This window comes from Oncorhynchus masou, chromosome 12, assembly GCF_036934945.1.
Source record: "Oncorhynchus masou masou isolate Uvic2021 chromosome 12, UVic_Omas_1.1, whole genome shotgun sequence".
Classification (NCBI taxonomy): Eukaryota; Metazoa; Chordata; class Actinopteri; order Salmoniformes; family Salmonidae; genus Oncorhynchus; species Oncorhynchus masou.
Window position 1 is genome coordinate 90,023,410 of NC_088223.1, and position 21,005 is coordinate 90,044,414.

At 45.2% G+C, this 21,005-nt stretch overlaps 1 protein-coding gene across 1 annotated transcript in view; it reads left to right on the top strand.

Moving 5' to 3' along the window:
- Positions 1-21,005, top strand: part of LOC135551036 (calcium/calmodulin-dependent protein kinase kinase 1-like) — a 94,128-nt gene that overhangs the window by 57,555 nt on the left and 15,568 nt on the right. Inside the window, exons 2-3 of the mRNA XM_064982412.1 lie at positions 1,989-2,432; positions 17,873-17,920. Of these exons, the coding sequence (XP_064838484.1) occupies positions 2,109-2,432; positions 17,873-17,920 (372 nt within the window). The 5' untranslated portion in view covers positions 1,989-2,108. The remainder of the gene's footprint in view (positions 1-1,988; positions 2,433-17,872; positions 17,921-21,005) is intronic.

A 21,005-nucleotide genomic window follows, 5' to 3' on the forward strand; every position in this document is an offset into this window, starting at 1 on the left:
ACAGGGTCGTGTGGTGAGACAGGGATGCAGCTTAAGCCCCACCCATTTCAACATATATATCAACGAATTGGCGCAGGCACTAGAAAAGTCTGCTGCAACAGGCCTCACCCTACTAGAATCCGAAGTCAAATGTCTACTGTTTGCTGATGATCTGGTGCTTCTGTCACCAACCAAGGAGGGCCTACAGCAGCACCTAGATCTTATGCACAGATTCTGTCAGACCTGGGCCCTGACAGTAAATCTCAGTAAGACCAAAATAATGGTGTTCCAAAAAAGGTTCAGTCGCCAGGACAACAAATACAAATTCCATCTAGACACTGTTGCCCTAGAGCACACAAAAAACTATACATACCTTGGCCTAAACATCAGCGCCACAGGTAACTTCCACAAAGCTGTGAACGATCTGAGAGACAAGGCAAGAAGGGCATTCTATGCCATCAAAAGGAACATACATTTCAACATACCAATTAGGGTCTGGCTAAAAATACTTGAATCAGTCATAGAGCCCATTGCCCTTTATGGTTGTGAGGTCTGGGGTCCGCTCACCAACCAAGAATTCACAAAATGGGACAAACACCAAATTCAGACTCTGCATGCAGAATTCTGCAAAAATATCCTCCGTGCACAACGTAGAACAACAAATAATGCATGCAGAGCAGAATTAGGCCTATACCCACGAATTATCAAAATCCAGAAAAGAGCCGTTAAATTCTACAACCACCTAAAAGGAAGCGATTCCCAAACCTTCCATAACAAAGCCATCACCTACAGAGAGATGAACCTGGAGAAGAGTCCCCTAAGCGAGCTGGTCCTGGGGCTCTGTCCACAAACACAAACACACCCACAGAGCCCCAGGACAGCAACACAATAGACCCAACCAAATCATGAGAAAACAAAAAGATAATTACTTGACACATTGGAAAGAATTAAGAAAAAAACAGAGCAAACTAGAATGCTATTTGGCCCTAAACAGAGAGTACACAGTGGCAGAATACCTGACCACTGTGACTGACCCAAACTTAAGGAAAGCTTTGACTATGTACAGACTTAGTGAGCATAGCCTTGCTATTGAGAAAGGCCGCAGTAGGCAGACATGGCTCTCAAGAGAAGACAGGCTATGTGCTCACTAAACTCCCATATCCACTGGGTGAAATTCCAGTGTGCCATCACGGTAGCAAAATTTGTGACCTGTTGCCACAACAAAAGGGCAATCAGTGAAGAACAAACACCATTGTAAATACAACCCATCTTTATGCTTATTTATTTTCCCTTGTGTACTTGAACCATTTGTACATTGTTACAACACTGTATATATATATATATATATATAATATATATAACACTGTATATATATATATATAATATATAATATGACATTTGTAATGTCTTTATTGTTTTGAAACTTCTGTATGTGTAATGTTTACTGTTATTTTTTATTGTTTATTTCACTTTTGTATATTATCTACCTCACTTGCTTTGGCAATGTTAACACATGTTTCCCATGCCAATAAAGCCCCTTTAATTGAATTGAATTGAGGGGCAGATGGAGAGAGGAAGAGATAGAGGGGCAGTTTAGATGGGAAACAGATTTTTATGAAGTTAAACATGTGCTCTTTACGACAGAATGTTACAATTAGCTAAAATCAACAACAAAAATTCTGGACCAAATTACACTTGTGAAAGGCCACTGACTTGATGGAATGCCAATATGTACATGCTCTTGGGTGGATTCGATTGGTCTGGTTGTTATCTGTAACCTGTAAATCATGGAACCTGATACAATATCAATGTCCATATTATTCATGTCCTATGACATCATAATGTGTTTGATGTGTATTGCTATTGCCCTCTTGGCCAGGTCTCCATTGGTTTCCTCAATATGATAAATACAGGTTAAATTAAGGTTAAATAAACAAAAATAGAATCATCTCAATCATGTTCTCTTCTTATATGTAATGATCCCTCTCTCTACTGTCTGTTGACTGCAGTGGGACCACAGTGCAAGTCCCCCCCCCCTGGCTGGCCCAGACCACGTTGATGCTGTTGTGCCCACGCCGCCTCCCTCCTCCCCTTTTACTCCGGCGTTCCCCCCATTACTTCTTCCAGTGATGGCTATGAGTACCGACCCGGGCTGCAGAAGGGACGACTCTGACCCTGACTCAATGACCCCTGACCCCGGTAACCTCACCGCCATGATGGCCGCAGTCACCATGAAGACCACCGAGACAGACGTCTCACCGGCCAATGGAGTGAGGAACGGGGCTCAGCAGGGCGGAGCTAAAAAGGGCCCTCCTTCGCGGGCGCACCTCTCAGGGAGGAAGCTGTCGCTACAGGAACGAGGGACGTACCCATCAGAGGGGACTCACGTCTCCCCCCGTGTGGCACGCAGACCCACGGTGGAGTCCAAGCAGGTCTCCATCTCAGATGCAGAGGTGAGTGAACGGACTCTGCGCCTACACAGGGAAAAGGATAGGACTTTAATGCAATTCAGTTCAGTGCAATAAACATGATTATTGCTCCTATGTTTTGAATTGAATTGAGAGGGCTAAGTCAGGTTTATAAATGGGGTTTGGAGGCATAGTTCAGTGGTAGAACGTCTGACTGAATACCAAGAGGTTTTCAGGTTTAAATAAAAGATGAATAGAATTAAAATGTTGAAGACACCAGCAGCCACAGCCAGGGAAATTCTGTTTTCCTCTTTTTGCAGTCATTGTTGGCTTGAGAGTCACAGCTGTGTGTGTGTGTGTGTGTGTGTGTGTGTGTGTGTGTGTGTGTGTGTGTGTGTGTGTGTGTGTGTGTGTGTGTGTGTGTGTGTGTGTGTGTGTGTGTGTGTGTGTGTGTGTGTGTGTGTGTGTGTGTGTGTGTGTGTGTGTGTGTGTGCGTGCGTGCAGTGGGATCAGTGAATGGTGGGATTGTATACTCCATTATTGTGAACTGTGATTTGTAGTGCAGAATAGACTTGTATTGAAAAGAAAGTGAATCTCGTCCGAGCTGGCGTGTGGCGTGCCACTGGACGGTCGGTCAGGCAGACCGGAGCTTTCTCTCTCAGAGAGCTTAAGTCTTAGCAGCATTTAATGGGTCCACATACTAATCCCTGTGTGTGTGTGTGTGTGTGTGTGTGTGTGTGTGTGTGTGTGTGTGTGTGTGTGTGTGTGTGTGTGTGTGTGTGTGTGTGTGTGTGTGTGTGTGTGTGTGTGTGTGTGTGTGTGTGTGTGTGTGTGTGTGTGTGTACACGCACATGTGTGTGCTCTGAGATGACCTAGGGCAGTGCTCTGCTCAGGGACGGTCATGACATTGTGGGATTGACATGACTGTGTAATGTACATATAGAATATGTTGCCTCTAGCTGCATAACCATCTGGTCTCATCTGAGAGAACACCAGGAAGTAGCCCATCTCCAAGAGTGTGTATGACATGGCACCCTATTCCACTTGCACACTGGTCTAAAGTAGTGAACTTTATAGGGAATAGGGTGCCATTTGGAAAGCAGTCCAAGACTGAAAGATTTACCTCTTAAATGTAGAATGTGACACAACACCTGGATTTTGTGTTCTATGTATCAAAATGTAAAAAAAAAATTTTACATTGGTAAAAGTGGAGACTCAGAGCTACAAAATGGTTTACCATACACTGCATTTTTGAGGAACAATGGAAAAGTAATTCTGCTTTGAAAGTTGATAAACTTGTAAACCACACCCTCTGAAGCTTTAGCCCCACCCATTCAGCATCGTCCACACCCTTTGAAGCTTTAGCCCCACCCATTCAGCATCGTCCACACCCTCTGAAGCTTTAGCCCCACCCATTCAGCATCGTCCACACCCTCTGAAGCTTTAGCCCCACCCATTCAGCATCGTCCACACCCTCTGAAGCTTTAGCCCCACCCATTCAGCATCGTCCACAGCCTTTGAAGCTTTAGCCCCACCCATTCAGCATCGTCCACACCCTCTTACGCTTTAGCCCCCCACATTCAGCATTGTCCACACCCTCTGAAGCTTTAGCCCCACCCATTCAGCATCGTCCACACCCTCTGAAGCTTTAGCCCCACCCATTCAGCATCGTCCACACCCTCTGAAGCTTTAGCCCCACCCATTCAGCATCGTCCACACCCTCTGAAGCTTTAGCCCCACCCATTCAGCATCGTCCACACCCTCTTAAGCTTTAGCCCCACCCATTCAGCATCGTCCACACCCTCTGAAGCTTTAGCCCCACCCATTCAGCATCGTCCACACCCTCTTAAGCTTTAGCCCTACCCATTCAGCATCGTCCACACCCTCTGAAACTTTAGCCCCGTCCATCTCCTTGCGTTCAGAGAGCAAACTTGACGCTCTGGCCGAAGATTTGTTTACCTCTGGATAACATGAAAACAGCCTAACCAGCTCTGCTGGCAACAATTTCATTATGTTTTTTGCTGACGTTTACTGACACCGGCCATATTCAACAGGTGTTGTACACTGTACCTAGCTAGCTAGCTAAACTATTAACCTAGCTTGGTAAACAACATGTAAGATCACACACATCACGTCACACGTTAGCTAACGAGCCAGCCACCTAACGTTAGCTAGGGGCACTTTAGCTTGAAATGAAACGACTTTCTGTCAAAATTAGAAACATGTCATGTCTGAAAATGTAGCTCGCTGGACTATCTTACCCGTATACATCATCATGCATGGTGGACGCGTCTCCTTGTCACGGATCCATGCCACAAATGCCCTTAGTTTGAAGACGTAATCCCATCTCCTTAGCTATCATACTCCAACTCCACTGATTTCAAAACTGGATCCTCCAGAAAGTGGAGAGCAACATTTTTAAAAAAAAGACGCGTTCGACCAGATTACCAACACAGACTGTCCAGCTCAAATAGTCAAACGTCTTCTATATGGCAGACCAATCCGAACTCATCTCTCGGCATGTCCAGCCCACTCATTATCTCAGCCAATCATGGCTAGTGGGGAGGTTGTTGTCTTTTTATGGGGCTTAACCAAAAAAGGCTCGCAACTTAACAATTTTATTCGTATTTTCAGATGGCATACAAGTTTGTTATTAAGGCACATGAAAGTGAAAGTAATTTTTTTTTTTTTTTTACATTCAAGCAGCTCTCCTGTGAAGTCTCTTCTGTGAAGTCTCTCCTGTGAAGTCTCTCCTGTGTAGTCTCTCCTGTGTAGTCTCTCAAGTTTGTTATTCACATGAAAGTGAAAGTCTCTTTGTTTTCTCCTGTTTTCTCTCCTTGAAGTCTCTCCTGTGTAGTCTCTCCTGTGTAGTCTCTCCTGTGAAGTCTCTCCTGTGAAGTCTCTCCTGTGTAGTCTCTCCTGTGTAGTCTCTCCTGTGTAGTCTCTCCTGTGAAGTCTCTCCTGTGAAGTCTCTCCTGTGTAGTCTCTCCTGTGTAGTCTCTCCTGTGAAGTCTCTCCTGTGAAGTCTCTCCTGTGTAGTCTCTCCTGTGTAGTCTCTCCTGTGAAGTCTCTCCTGTGAAGTCTCTCCTGTGTAGTCTCTCCTGTGTAGTCTCTCCTGTGAAGTCTCTCCTGTGAAGTCTCTCCTGTGAAGTCTCTCCTGTGAAGTCTCTCCTGTGAAGTCTCTCCTGTGTAGTCTCTCCTGTGAAGTCTCTCCTGTGTAGTCTCTCCTGTGTAGTCTCTCCTGTGTAGTCTCTCCTGTGAAGTCTCTCCTGTGAAGTCTCTCCTGTGAAGTCTCTCCTGTGTAGTCTCTCCTGTGAAGTCTCTCCTGTGAAGTCTCTCCTGTGAAGTCTCTCCTGTGAAGTCTCTCCTGTGAAGTCTCTCCTGTGAAGTCTCTCCTGTGAAGTCTCTCCTGTGTAGTCTCTCCTGTGAAGTCTCTCCTGTGTAGTCTCTCCTGTGAAGTCTCTCCTGTGAAGTCTCTCCTGTGTAGTCTCTCCTGTGTAGTCTCTCCTGTGTAGTCTCTCCTGTGAAGTCTCTCCTGTGTAGTCTCTCCTGTGAAGTCTCTCCTGTGAAGTCTCTCCTGTGAAGTCTCTCCTGTGTAGTCTCTCCTGTGAAGTCTCTCCTGTGTAGTCTCTCCTGTGTAGTCTCTCCTGTGAAGTCTCTCCTGTGAAGTCTCTCCTGTGTAGTCTCTCCTGTGAAGTCTCTCCTGTGAAGTCTCTCCTGTGAAGTCGTGACTTGCGATTTACGCCTAGTTTCCTGAATCGGGTCACAAATGTAGATTTCCGCCGAATAAACCCAGAAGTAACCGCTATTCATGTGTAATTACATGATTCTGACAAAACTTGGTATATTTGGAGTGAAGAATTCTGGGAGATGGTGAGGAAATGATCAGATTCCAAGAACACAGGATGAGATGTTACTATCCTTTGTGCAAGCACTTCCAAGAGTTCATGAACAGTGAGCGTGGTGAAATTTGGGGAGCACATCGTCAGTAGTGTACCTTTGGTTCCTAGGGTGTTTCGGCCTTTCACACTATACACCCTCCCCAAAGGCGGCCAGCGACAGGGTGATCAATCCTACGCTTGCGTCCCATTCCCAATTAGTCATAGGAGTTGCCTTGTTGTTGATAGCCAACATCCCATGGGACTATGCATGGCAGGGGCGTCCTCCTCCCTGAGTCAAGCATTGTTGACCGCATACCTCCTGGCCCTCTCACTTCGGGGCCCAGCTGGGCTCTTTCCTCTTCATCCAGAGCCACTGACTGCTGCCTTCTGCCGCCTCTGATACAGCTTTGATTGCCGAACGCTATTTGGAGTGAAGACATCTGGGAGATGGTGAGGAAATGCTCAGAAGATAGATAGAAGTTACATAGTTCAGAATATACAAGATCAAACACACACAAAACTAACAGTTTCTTTGTTCATTTATCGTGAAAGTCACCTTTCATTGACTACCTATAAGTGAATTATTGATGACTCGAGCTGGAAACACATCAGATGGCTTCAAATTGGGATTGATAGACCGAACAACTAGAAATGGGCAGATGTTTTAGTCAGTGGTGTCAGGTGTGGTCATGGGATGTTTCCAAGTGTCCCTAAACCTCTCTGAAGTGGCATATGTCTGTAAATGAGATCATTCCAGTGCCATTAGATGCATGTAATCCCTTTACAAGCATTTCGCTACACCTGTGTAACGGCGTTCTTCGTTTGTCGAAAGAGAGTAGGACCGAAATGCAGCGTGTTGGTTACTCATGTTTTTAATGGAACAAATGACGATACACGAAATAACTTATAAATACAAAAAACAACAAACGGAACGTATACAGCCTGTCTGGTGAACACTAACACAGAGACAGGAACAATCACCCACGAAATACAAAGTGAAACCCAGGCTACCTAAATACGGTTCCCAATCAGAGACAACGAGAATCACCTGACTCTGATTGAGAACTGCCTCAGGCAGCCAAACCCCTACTCAGCCGCAATCCCAATAACTACAAAACCCCAATACGAAATACAACAACATAAACCCATGTCACACCCTGGCCTGACCAACTAATTAACGAAAACACAAAATACTAAGACCAAGGCGTGACAACCTGCAATAACATCTGTTAAACACGTGTATGTGACCAATACAATATGATTTGGATTTTAAATCCCTAAAGGCTATTTGGTCAGCATAAAAACACAAATTCTTCAATATCAACCTCACTCACAAACTTGCATATGATCATCTGCACATATATCACTCCAGTGTTTAATTGCTAAATTGTAATTATTTCGCCACTATGGCCTATTTATTGCCTTACCTCCCTAATCATACTACATTTGCACACACTGTATACAGATTTTTCTATTGTGTTGTTATTGACTGTATGTTTGTTTATTCCCATGTGTAACTCTGTGTTGTTGTTTGTGTCGCACTGCTTTGCTTTATCTTGGCCAGGTCTCAGTTGTAAATGAGAACTTGTTCTCAACTGACCTACCAGGTTAAATAAAGCTTTCATTATAAATAAAATAAATATATAAACTATAATATAATAAAATAAAACTCAAACAGGGGTGTTATGGGGTAACATTCAAGTACCCTTTCAACCTCTCCAAAGTGTCTGAATGTAGTAATTGCACTGTTTTTGCACACTGCATGTGCCTTAAAGCTATTGTTTACTATAAAAACAACAACACCAACCTCCCTTATACATTGTGGTGGTGTGTTTTCATCATATTTTTCATGTGCAAAGATATAGTCACTCGGTGGACATTCGATGTTGCCATTAATTAAGTCATACATCATTAGATAACATTGTCAATAGGCTAGATTTGTTCCCACCAACCTAAGGATTAATGTCATACCCCACGTGTAATTATAGCTCAAACACAGACCAAATTGACCTTGTAAGATGTTTGCTGTTTGGTGAAAATGTTGTATAAACTAAAAATGTTGACTCTCAGGGCTGGTGATCAATAAAAGTTGGTCACAGCCAGACAAATAAGATATCCTCATGATGTGTGGAGTCCTGGATTTTGGTGTGAATCAATTTATTCCAGGGTTATTTTGTTTATGCTTCACACCGCTAACCGGAACGTAGGCAACAGCCATCTTGAAATGAGGTCATCGACTCGGCCTGCCCTTATACACTCGTATGCCCATATATGGTAGTAAGTCACACTGTAGATTTTAAGGCACAGCTCAATAGTCAAGAAACCATGTCTTTACAGATGGGGAGTACCGTTCTCATACCAGACTGAATTGAATACAAACAAATCTAACAGGGTCCTCAAATATGTGACTTTACATTTAAGAGGATTTATTAAAGGTTCTGTCTGTCTCTGGCTGTCAGCTTCTCAAAAGACCAGAGGCTCTGGGTCTCAAATGGTAGCCTATTCCCTATATAGTGCACTACTATAGCACCCTATTCCCTATATAGTGCACTACTATAGTACCCTATTCCCTATATAGTGCACTACTATAGCACCCTATTCCCTATATAGTGCACTACTATAGCACCCTATTCCCTATATAGTGCACTACTATAGCACCCTATTCCCTATATAGTGCACTACTATAGCACCCTATTCCCTATATATTGCACTACTATAGCACCCTATTCCCTATATAGTGCACTAATATAGTACCCTATTCCCTATATAGTGCACTACTATAGTACCCTATTCCCTATATAGTGCACTACTATAGCACCCTATTCCCTATATAGTGCACTACTACAGCACCCTATTCCCTATATATTGCACTACTATAGCACCCTATTCCCTATATAGTGCACTACTATAGCACCCTATTCCCTATATAGTGCACTACTACAGCACCCTAGTCCCTATATATTGCACTACTATAGCACCCTATTCCCTATATAGTGCACTAATATAGCACCCTATTCCCTATATAGTGCACTACTATAGCACCCTATTCCCTATATAGTGCACTACTATAGCACCCTATTCCCTATATAGTGCACTACTATAGCACCCTAGTCCCTATATAGTGCACTACTATAGCACCCTATTCCCTATATAGTACACTACTATAGCACCCTATTCCCTATATAGTGCACTAATATAGCACCCTATTCCCTATATAGTGCACTAATATAGCACCCTATTCCCTATATAGTGCACTAATATAGCACCCTATTCCCTATATAGTGCACTAATATAGCACCCTATTCCCTATATAGTGCACTCCTTTTGACCAAAGCCCTGTGGGTAATAGGGTTAAACGTGGGACGCACCAAGGTTGTAGCCGTGCTGAGTGACAGTGAACCAGGTTAACCTTGAATGGCATGGTGAGAGAGAGAGAGAGAGAGAGAGAGGAGGTTTTCCTCTTATTGACTTGGGGTAGATCAGCTTTAATATTGCAGATAGATTGTGGCTTCTGTCAATGTCATTGTCTGCATCATTTCCAATCCCCCCCATATATATATTTTGTAAATATACAGTGTATATACTTTCTAAAAGTATTGATATTTTCCTTTGTTGTTTTCCCCTAACACTACCACCCTCCTCTAATTAGAGTAAACTAATGGACAGCAGCACGTAGGCTTATATGGGCTATATGCATTTCACATACACAGTATATTTTACAATCTCTCTACCTCTCTCTGTCTTTCTCTCTCTTTCTGTCTCTCTCACACTCCATCTCTGACATAATTTACAAACTAAGCGTTTATGTTTAGTGAGTCTGCCAGATCAGAGGCAATAAGGATGACCAGTGATGTTCTCTTGATAAGTGTGTGAATTGGACCATTTTCCTGTCAAAAGTAAAGTACAGACCCCTAAAAGTAGTACTTTAAAATATTTCTACTTAAGTACTTTACTCCACTGCTCTCACACGACACACACTCTCTCTCTCTCTCTCTCCCTTCCTCTCTCTCTCTCTCTCTCTCTCTCCCTTCCTCTCTCCCTTCCCCTCTCTCTCTCTCTCTCTCTCCCTTCCTCTCGCTCTCTCCCTTCCCCTCTCTCTCTCTCTCCTTCCTCTCTCTCTCTCCCTCCCTTCCTCTCTCCCTTCCTCTCCCTCTCTCTCTCTCTCTCTCTCTCTCTCTCTCTCTCTCCCTCTCTCTCTCTCTCTCTCTCTCTCCCTCCCTTCCTCTCTCTCTCCCTTCCTCTCCCTTCCTCTCTCTCTCTCTTCTCTCTCTCTCTCCCTTCTCTCTCTCTCCCTCTCTCTCTCTCCCTTCCTCTCTCTCTCTCTCTCCCTCTCTCTCTCTCTCTCTCTCTCTCTCTCCATCTCTCTCCTCTCTCTCTCTCTCTCTCTCTCTCTCTTCTCTCTCCCTTCTCTCTCTCTCCTCTCCTCTCTCTCCCTTCTCTCTCTCTCTCTCTCTCTCTCCTCTCTCCCTTCTCTCTCCCTTCTCTCTCTCTCTCTCTCTCTCTTCTCTCCCTCTCTCTCTCTCCCTTCTCTCTCTCTCTCTCTCTCTCTCTCTCTCTCTCTCTCTTCCTCTCTCCCTTCCTCTCTCCCTTCCTCTCTCTCTCTCTCTCTCTCTCTCTCTCTCTCTCTCTCCCTTCCTCTCTCTCTTCCTCTCTCTCTCTCTCTCTCTCTCTCTCTCTCTCCCTTCCTCTCTCCCTTCCTCTCTCTCTCTCTCTCTCTCTCTCTCCCTTCCTCTCTCCCTTCCTCTCTCCCTTCCTCTCTCTCTCTCTCTCTCTCTCTCTCTCCCTATCTCTCTCTCTCTCTCCCTCTCTCTCTCTCTCTCTCTCTCTCTCTCTCTCTCTTCCTCTCCCTTCTCCCTCTCTCCCTCTCTCTCTCCCTTTCCTCTCTCTCTCTCTCTCTCTCTCTCTCTCTCTCTCTCTCTCTCTCCCTTCCTCTCCTCTCTCTCTCTCTCTCTCTCTCTCTCTCTCTCTCTCTCTCTCTCTCTATCTCTCTCCCTTCCTCTCTCCCTATCTTAGAGGGATTAACCACAGTAAGAGTAAGAGTAACACCTGAAACCCAGCAATGCAGCGATGCTTTAATAACACTGACAGTCAGAAGATCTCAGCCACACCCACAACATCATCCCACACCCACAACATCATCCCACACCCACAACAGCATCCCACACCCACAACAGCATCCCACACCCACAACAGCATCCCACACCCACAACAGCATCCTATATCCACAACAGCATCCTATATCCACAACAGCATCCTATATCCACAACAGCATCCCAGCATCCACACCCACAACAGCATCCCACACCCACAACAGCATCCCACACCCACAACATCATCCCATATCCACAACAGCATCCCATATCCACAACAGCATCCTATATCCACAACAGCATCCCATATCCACAACAGCATCCTATATCCACAACAGCATCCCACACCCACAACAGCATCCCACACCCACAACAGCATCCCACACCCACAACAGCATCCCACACCCACAACCGCATCCCACACCCACAACAGCATCCCATATCCACAACAGCATCCCATATCCACAACAGCATCCTATATCCACAACAGCATCCCATATCCACAACAGCATCCCATATCCACAACAGCATCCTATATCCACAACAGCATCCCATATCCACAACAGCATCCCACATCCACAACAGCATCCTATATCCACAACAGCATCCCACACCCACAACAGCATCCCACACCCACAACAGCATCCCACACCCACAACAGCATCCCATATCCACAACAGCATCCTATATCCACAACAGCATCCCACATCCACATCCGTGTCTCATAGTTTTAATGTATCAGTGGTATTAGGAACCTCTCTCTCTCTCTCTCTCTCTCTCTCTCTTTCTCACTCTGCCCCCTCCATCTCTCTGCTCATTTTCCGACCACAGTGACAGCATCGCCTTCACACTTTTCAGAAAAAGCATGAGCAGCGTTTTGGCACCAATACATTTCCCTCTTCTATTAATTGGCTCATCAGCCGATGCTCAGTACTGAAGGAGTAATGTCTGTTTAAGTGGGTTCCAGTCTCGCACAGTGCACTCAGGTGTGTCTCTCTGCCCTCACTAAGGTGTTGGAAGAAACTATGGACCTCTGTCTCCTGCAGGGCCACTTCAAGGTGAGGGACAGAACCTCTCTCCCCTGCAGGGCCACTTCAAGGTGAGGGACAGAACCTCTCTCCCCTGCAGGGCCACTTCAAGGTGAGGGACAGAACCTCTCTCCCCTGCAGGGCACTTCAAGGTGAGGGACAGAACCTCTCTCCCCTGCAGGGCCACTTCAAGGTGAGGGACAGAACCTCTCTCCCCTGCAGGGCCACTTCAAGGTGAGGGACAGAACCTCTCTCCCCTGCAGGGCCACTTCAAGGTGAGGGACAGAACCAAAATGGAGTCTTGTAAAATCACTAGGAAATCAGCTGAAAGCGATTCAAATTTATGTGAAGAAGTTTAAAGCCGGATTTGGATACAAAAGGTTTTCCCAAGCTTTAAACATCCCAAGGAGCACAGTGCAAGCGATAATATTTAAATGGAAGGAGTATCAGACCACTGCAAATCTACCAAGAGCATCCCACACCCACCTGGCCGTCCCTCTAAACTTTCAGCTCATACAAGGAGAAGACTGATCAGAGATGCAGCCAAGAGGCCCATGATGACTCTGGATGAACTGCAGAGATCTACAACTGAGGTGGGAGACTCTGTCCATAAGACAACAATCAGTCGTATATTACACAAATCTGGCCTTTATGGAAGAGTGGCAAGAAGAAAGCCATTTCTTAAAGATATCCATAAAAAATGTTGTTTAAAGTTTGCCACAAGCCACCTGGGAGTCACACCAAACATGTGGAAGAAGGTGCTCTGGTCAGATGAAACCAAAATTGAACTTTTTGGCAACAATGCAAAACGTTATGTTTGGCGTAAAAGCAACACAGCTCATCAACCAACCTACCATCCCCACTGTCAAACATGGTGGTGGCAGCATCATGGTTTGGGCCTGCTTTTCTTCAGCAGGGACAGGGAAGATGGTTAAAATTGATGGGAAGATGGATGGAGCCAAATACAGGACCATTCTGGAAGAAAACCTGATGGAGTCTGCAAAAGACCTGAGACTGGGACGGAGATTTGTCTTCCAACAAGACAATGATCCAAAACATAAAGCAAAATCTACAATGGAATGGTTCAAAAATAAACATATCCAGGTGTTAGAATGGCCAAGTCAAAGTCCAGACCTGAATCCAATCGAGAATCTGTGGAAAGAACTGAAAACTGCTGTTCACAAATGCTCTCCATCCAACCTCACTGAGCTCGAGCTGTTTTGCAAGGAGGAATGGGAAAGAAATTCAGTCTCTCGATGTGCAAAACTGATAGAGACATACCCCAAGCGACTTACAGCTGTAATCGCAGCAAAAGGTGGCGCTACAAAGTATTAACTTAAGGGGGCTGAATAATTTTGCACGCCCAATATTTCAGTTTTTGATTTGTTAAAAAAGTTTGAAATATCCAATAAATGTCGTTCCACTTCATGATTGTGTCCCACTTGATGTTGATTCTTCACAAAAAAATACCGTTTTATATCTTTATGTTTGAAGCCTGAAATGTGGCAAAAGGTCGCAAAGTTCAAGGGGGCCGAATACTTTTGCAAGGCACTGTAACAATATGCTTTTTAAAAGACAGCTTTTCATCGATCCAGATGCCCAGGTATTTGTAACACGGACATGATCAATATCGACACCATCCAAAGTACATTATGCTAAAGTCATTAGCATCATTTTGTTACCCGCGCTAGTAAACATTTACTTTAGCATTTTATCCTCATTCAATACTAGTTTTGGGGTCAATAAAGGTTTTCAATAATAGAATGGCAGTTTCAAGTTGTATTTGTTATATGTATATGATACACTTTGTATACACTGTCCAATTAAATGCTGACGTGCAGGTCACAGCGGGAGGGATAGTGTCCTCTGAGGAGGGAGGGATAGTATCCTCTGAGGAGGGAGGGATAGTGTCCTCTGAGGAGGGAGGGATAGTATCCTCTGAGTAGGGAGGGATAGTGTCCTCTGAGTAGGGAGGGATAGTGTCTAGGGAGGATAGCACAAATCTGTCCTCTGAGTAGGGAGGGATAGTATCCTCTGAGTAGGGGGGGATAGTATCCTCTGAGTAGGGAGGGATAGTGTCCTCTGAGGAGGAGGGATAGTGTCCTCTGAGTAGGGAGGGATAGTGTCCTCTGAGGAGGGAGGGATAGTGTCCTCTGAGTAGGGAGGGATAGTGTCCTCTGAGGAGGGAGGGATAGTGTCCTCTGAGTAGGGAGGGATAGTGTCCTCTGAGGAGGGAGGGATAGTGTCCTCTGAGTAGGGAGGGATAGTGTCCTCTGAGTAGGGAGGGATAGTGTCCTCTGAGTAGGGGGATAGTGTCCTCTGAGTAGGGAGGGATAGTGTCCTCTGAGTAGGGAGGGATAGTGTCCTCTGAGTAGGGAGGGATAGTGTCCTCTGAGGAGGGAGGGATAGTGTCCTCTGAGTAGGGAGGGATAGTGTCCTCTGAGGAGGGAGGGATAGTGTCCTCTGAGTAGGGAGGGATAGTGTCCTCTGAGTAGGGAGGGATAGTGTCCTCTGAGTAGGGAGGGATAGTGTCCTCTGAGGAGGGAGGGATAGTGTCCTCTGAGGAGGGAGGGATAGTGTCCTCTGAGGAGGGAGGGATAGTGTCCTCTGAGGAGGGAGGGATAGTGTCCTCTGAGTAGGGAGGGATAGTGTCCTCTGAGTAGGGAGGGATAGTGTCCTCTGAGGAGGGAGGGATAGTGTCCTCTGAGGAGGGAGGGATAGTATCCTCTGAGTAGGGAGGGATAGTGTCCTCTGAGGAGGGAGGGATAGTGTCCTCTGAGGTAGGGAGGGATAGTGTCCTCTGAGTAGGGAGGGATAGTGTCCTCTGAGTAGGGAGGGATAGTATCCTCTGAGTAGGGAGGGATAGTGTCCTCTGAGGAGGGAGGGATAGTGTCCTCTGAGAGGGAGGGATAGTGTCCTCTGAGTAGGGAGGGATAGTGTCCTCTGAGTAGGGAGGGATAGTGTCCTCTGAGTAGGGAGGGATAGTGTCCTCTGAGAGGGAGGGATAGTGTCCTCTGAGTAGGGAGGGATAGTGTCCTCTGAGTAGGGAGGGATAGTGTCCTCTGAGGAGGGAGGGATAGTGTCCTCTGAGTAGGGAGGGATAGTGTCCTCTGAGTAGGGAGGGATAGTGTCCTCTGAGTAGGGAGGGATAGTGTCCTCTGAGTAGGGAGGGATAGTGTCCTCTGAGGAGGGAGGGATAGTGTCCTCTGAGGAGGGAGGGATAGTGTCCTCTGAGGAGGGAGGGATAGTGTCCTCTGAGTAGGGAGGGATAGTGTCCTCTGAGGAGGGAGGGATAGTGTCCTCTGAGGAGGGAGGGATAGTGTCCTCTGAGGAGGGAGGGATAGTGTCCTCTGAGGAGGGAGGGATAGTGTCCTCTGAGTAGGGAGGGATAGTGTCCTCTGAGTAGGGAGGGATAGTGTCCTCTGAGTAGGGAGGGATAGTGTCCTCTGAGTAGGGAGGGATAGTGTCCTCTGAGTAGGGAGGGATAGTGTCCTCTGAGGAGGGAGGGATAGTGTCCTCTGAGGAGGGAGGGATAGTGTCCTCTGAGTAGGGAGGGATAGTGTCCTCTGAGTAGGGAGGGATAGTGTCCTCTGAGGAGGGAGGGATAGTGTCCTCTGAGGAGGGAGGGATAGTGTCCTCTGAGTAGGGAGGGATAGTGTCCTCTGAGTAGGGAGGGATAGTGTCCTCTGAGTAGGGAGGGATAGTGTCCTCTGAGGAGGGAGGGATAGTGTCCTCTGAGGAGGGAGGGATAGTGTCCTCTGAGTAGGGAGGGATAGTGTCCTCTGAGTAGGGAGGGATAGTGTCCTCTGAGGAGGGAGGGATAGTGTCCTCTGAGGAGGGAGGGATAGTGTCCTCTGAGGAGGGAGGGATAGTGTCCTCTGAGGAGGGAGGGATAGTGTCCTCTGAGTAGGGAGGGATAGTGTCCTCTGAGGAGGGAGGGATAGTGTCCTCTGAGTAGGGAGGGATAGTGTCCTCTGAGGAGGGAGGGATAGTGTCCTCTGAGTAGGGAGGGATAGTGTCCTCTGAGGAGGGAGGGATAGTGTCCTCTGAGTAGGGAGGGATAGTGTCCTCTGAGTAGGGAGGGATAGTGTCCTCTGAGTAGGGAGGGATAGTGTCCTCTGAGGAGGGAGGGATAGTGTCCTCTGAGTAGGGAGGGATAGTGTCCTCTGAGTAGGGAGGGATAGTGTCCTCTGAGTAGGGAGGGATAGTGTCCTCTGAGTAGGGAGGGATAGTGTCCTCTGAGTAGGGAGGGATAGTGTCCTCTGAGGAGGGAGGGATAGTGTCCTCTGAGGAGGGAGGGATAGTGTCCTCTGAGTAGGGAGGGATAGTGTCCTCTGAGTAGGGAGGGATAGTGTCCTCTGAGTAGGGAGGGATAGTGTCCTCTGAGTAGGGAGGGATAGTGTCCTCTGAGTAGGGAGGGATAGTGTCCTCTGAGTAGGGAGGGATAGTGTCCTCTGAGTAGGGAGGGATAGTGTCCTCTGAGGAGGGAGGGATAGTGTCCTCTGAGTAGGGAGGGATAGTGTCCTCTGAGGAGGGAGGGATAGTGTCCTCTGAGGAGGGAGGGATAGTGTCCTCTGAGGAGGGAGGGATAGTGTCCTCTGAGGAGGGAGGGATAGTGTCCTCTGAGGAGGGAGGGATAGTGTCCTCTGAGTAGGGAGGGATAGTGTCCTCTGAGTAGGGAGGGATAGTGTCCTCTGAGGAGGGAGGGATAGTGTCCTCTGAGTAGGGAGGGATAGTGTCCTCTGAGTAGGGAGGGATAGCTGTATTTTCTTTTCTTCTGTCCATCTCTCTCTCTCTCTCTCTCTCTCTCTCTCTCTCTCTGACTATCTCTCTCTCTTTCTCGACCCAACAGAGCAGGGCTCCTCTCTCTGCCTTGTCCCTGGTTGACTGTCCCCTCGTTGACTGTCCCCTCGTTGACTGTCCCTGGTTGACTGACCCTGGTTCAGTGCATGCAGTATCAGTGGTTGCTATGGAGCTCAGAATCATCCGTTTAAACAGCTCTGTGATGGATCTGTGATTATTATTATTTGACCCTGCTGGTCATTTATGAACATTTGAATATCTTGGCCATGTTCTGTTATAATCTCCACCCGGCACAGCCAGAAGAAGGCTGGCCACCCCTCATAGCCTGGTTCCTCTCTAGGTTTCATCCTAGGTTTTGGCCTTTCTAGGGAGTTTTTCCTAGCCACCGTGCTTCTACACCTGCATTGCTTGCTGTTTGGGGTTTTAGGCTGGGTTTTCTGTACAGCACTGATGTAAGAAGGGCTTTATAAATACATTTGATTTGATCTGTGACTGTGAACAGAATTGAGTGACCGTACACATCACTACTGCCGTCTCTATGAGCTCCGCGGTGAAGAACATTTTGTTCATGTGTCCAAGGCTGTATTTTAGTAATCTATTTCTCTCCACAGGGCGGAATGTCTTTCTTTCATATGTTGTCGTTTACAAATGTTATCCCTTTTCTTGTCTTCTTCCTGCTTCAGGACTGTATCCAGCTGAACCAATACAAGCTGAAGAGTGAGATCGGCAAGGTGAGTCCGAGACCTAACGCAGAACACCCTGGATTTAATTATTCTCTTTCTGATATTGATATAGCTTGTTTCTTTACCATTGTGTCTCCGTTGTATCGAACTGTCTCCCATTGATTATACAGTCTGTTATGATTAACACCAAAGACAAATCAATATTATCCCTGAGCGGAATAGCCCATGTTCAATTACCTTATGTAATCCCTGCTGGTGTTATCCACGCGCTGCCTCTGTCTCTGTCTGTCTGGGTCTTTCTCTGTCTGGATCTGTCTGGGTCTATCTCTGTCTGGGTCTATCTCTGTCTGGGTCTATCTCTATCTGGGTCTATCTCTATCTGGTTCTGTCTCTGTCTGGGTCCGTCTGGGTCTTTCTCTTTCTGGATCTGTCTGGGTCTATCTCTGTCTGGATCTGTCTGGGTCTTTCTCTGTCTGGATCTGTCTGGGTCTATCTCTGTCTGGGTCTATCTCTATCTGGGTCTATCTCTATCTGGTTCTGTCTCTGTCTGGGTCCGTCTGGGTCTATCTTTGTCTGGGTCTATCTCTGTCTGGGTCTGTCTGGGTCTATCTCTGTCTGGGTCTATCTCTGTCTGGGTCTATCTCTGTCTATCTCTGTCTGGGTCTGTCTGGGTCTATCTCTGTCTGGGTCTATCTCTGTCTGGGTCTGTCTGGGTCTGTCTCTGTCTGGGTCTGTCTGGGTCTATCTCTGTCTGGGTCTGTCTGGGTCTGTCTCTGTCTATCGTCTGTCTGGGTCTGCCTTGTCAATCTGGGACATCTCTATCTGGTTCTTTCTGACCATCTGGGTCCATCTTTTGGATCTTCTTTGTCTGGGTCTGCAGCTCTCTGTCTGGGTCTGTCTGGGCTCAAATATCTCTGTCTGGGTCTATCTCTTCTGGGTCTGTCTGGTCAAATGTCTTTGTCTGGGTCTGATTTCAAATGATGTCTATCCTGTCTGGTTCTGTCTCTGTCTGGGTCCGTCAGGCTATTTGTCTCTCCTTTGTCTGGGATCCCTCAGGCTATTCTGTCTGGGTCTGTCTGGGTCTATCTCTGTCTGGGTCTATCTCTGTCTGGGTTTCTTTAAGAATCTGTCTCAGGGTCTGTCTCTAATCAAGTGGTTTCTCTTAAGAATGATCTCTGTCTGGGTCTGTCTCTGTCTGGGTATATCTCTGTCTGGGTCTATCTCTATCTGGTTCTGTCTCTGTCTGGGTCCGTCAAGTGGTTTATCTTTGATCTCAGGCTATTTGTACTGTCTGTCTGGGTCTGTCTGGGTCTGTCTCTAATCTGGGTCTATCTCTGTCTGGGGCTCTCTGATCTGGGTCTATTTGTACTGTCTGTCTCCTAATCTCTGTCTGGGTCTGTCTCTGTCTGGGTCTGTCTGGGTCTGTCTCTCTGGGTCTGTCTGGGTCTGTCTCTGTAAAATGCGATACACTATTATAACATCTGGGTCTGTCTCTATGTCTGGGTCTAATAACATGGATCTGTAATCATGTCTGCGATCTATGTCTGGGATGCCTTGTCAATCAGGACACTATAATGACAAGATCCATTTAAAGGGCACTGATAATAACATAGAAGACACTATAATCATAGAGAGATACACTATAATAGCATTTAGACTATAATAACATAGAGAGATACACTATAATAACTCTGCAGCTAACATAGAGATACACTATATAGGGAGATACACTAAAATAACATAGAGATACACTAAATAACATAGAGATACACTATAATAACATAGAGGATACACTATAATAACAGAGATACACTATAATAACATAGAGTCACTATAATAACATAGAGATACACTATAATAGCATAGAGAGATACACTCTTCATCTCGGAGGGACATATAATAAAAGAGATACTATAAGAAAGAGAGCTGAAGCATATACACTATAATAGATCCACTACAATAACATTTACAACTATAATTACAGGCAAGATACACTATGGGTCAAATGATACACTATAATTCATAGAGAAATTTAAAACATAGAGAGATACACTATAATAACATGATACACAAGATACACTATAATAACATCATAGAAATACACTATAATACATAGAGATACACTGTAATAACATAGAGATACACTATAATAACATAGAGATACACTATAATAAAGAGATACACTATAATAACATAGAGATAACACTATAATAACATAGAGATACTATAATAACATGAGATACACTAATCCATAACATAGAGAGATACACTATATAGAAGAGATACACTATAATAACATAATACACTATAATAACATAGAGATACACTCAGGCTATTTGTACTGTCTGTCTCCTAATCCAACAAGTGGTTTCTCTAAAGATTGATAACATAGAGAGATACACTATAATAACAGAGCTATTTGTAGAGATACACTATAATAACATAGAGATACACTATAATCAGGCTATTTGTACTGTCTGATCTATAATCCAACTAAGTGGCATTTCACTATAATAAATGATCCCATAGAGATACACCAGGCTATTTGTACTGTCTATAATAACATCAGGCTATTTGATACACTATAATAACATAGAGATACACTATAATAACATGAGATCTATAATCCAACAAGATACACTATAATAACATTCTCTAATAAGAATGATACACTATAATAACATGATACACTATAATAACATAGAGATACACTATAATAACATAGAGATCACTATAATAACATAGGATACACTATAGATAGGCTATAATGATACTATAATAACTGTTCCTATAATAACATAGAGATACACTATAATAACAGATACACTATAATAACAAGAGAGATACACTATAATAACATAGAGATACACTATTAACATAGAGATACACTATAATAACAGAGATACACTATAATAACATAGAGATACACTATAATAACATAGAGATACACTATAATAACATAGAGATACACTATAATAAGATAGAGATACACTATAATAACATAGAGAGATACACTATAATAACATAACACTATAATAACATAGAGATACACTATAATAACATAGAGAGATACACTATAATAACATAGAGATACACTATAATAACACACTATAATAACATAGAGAGATACACT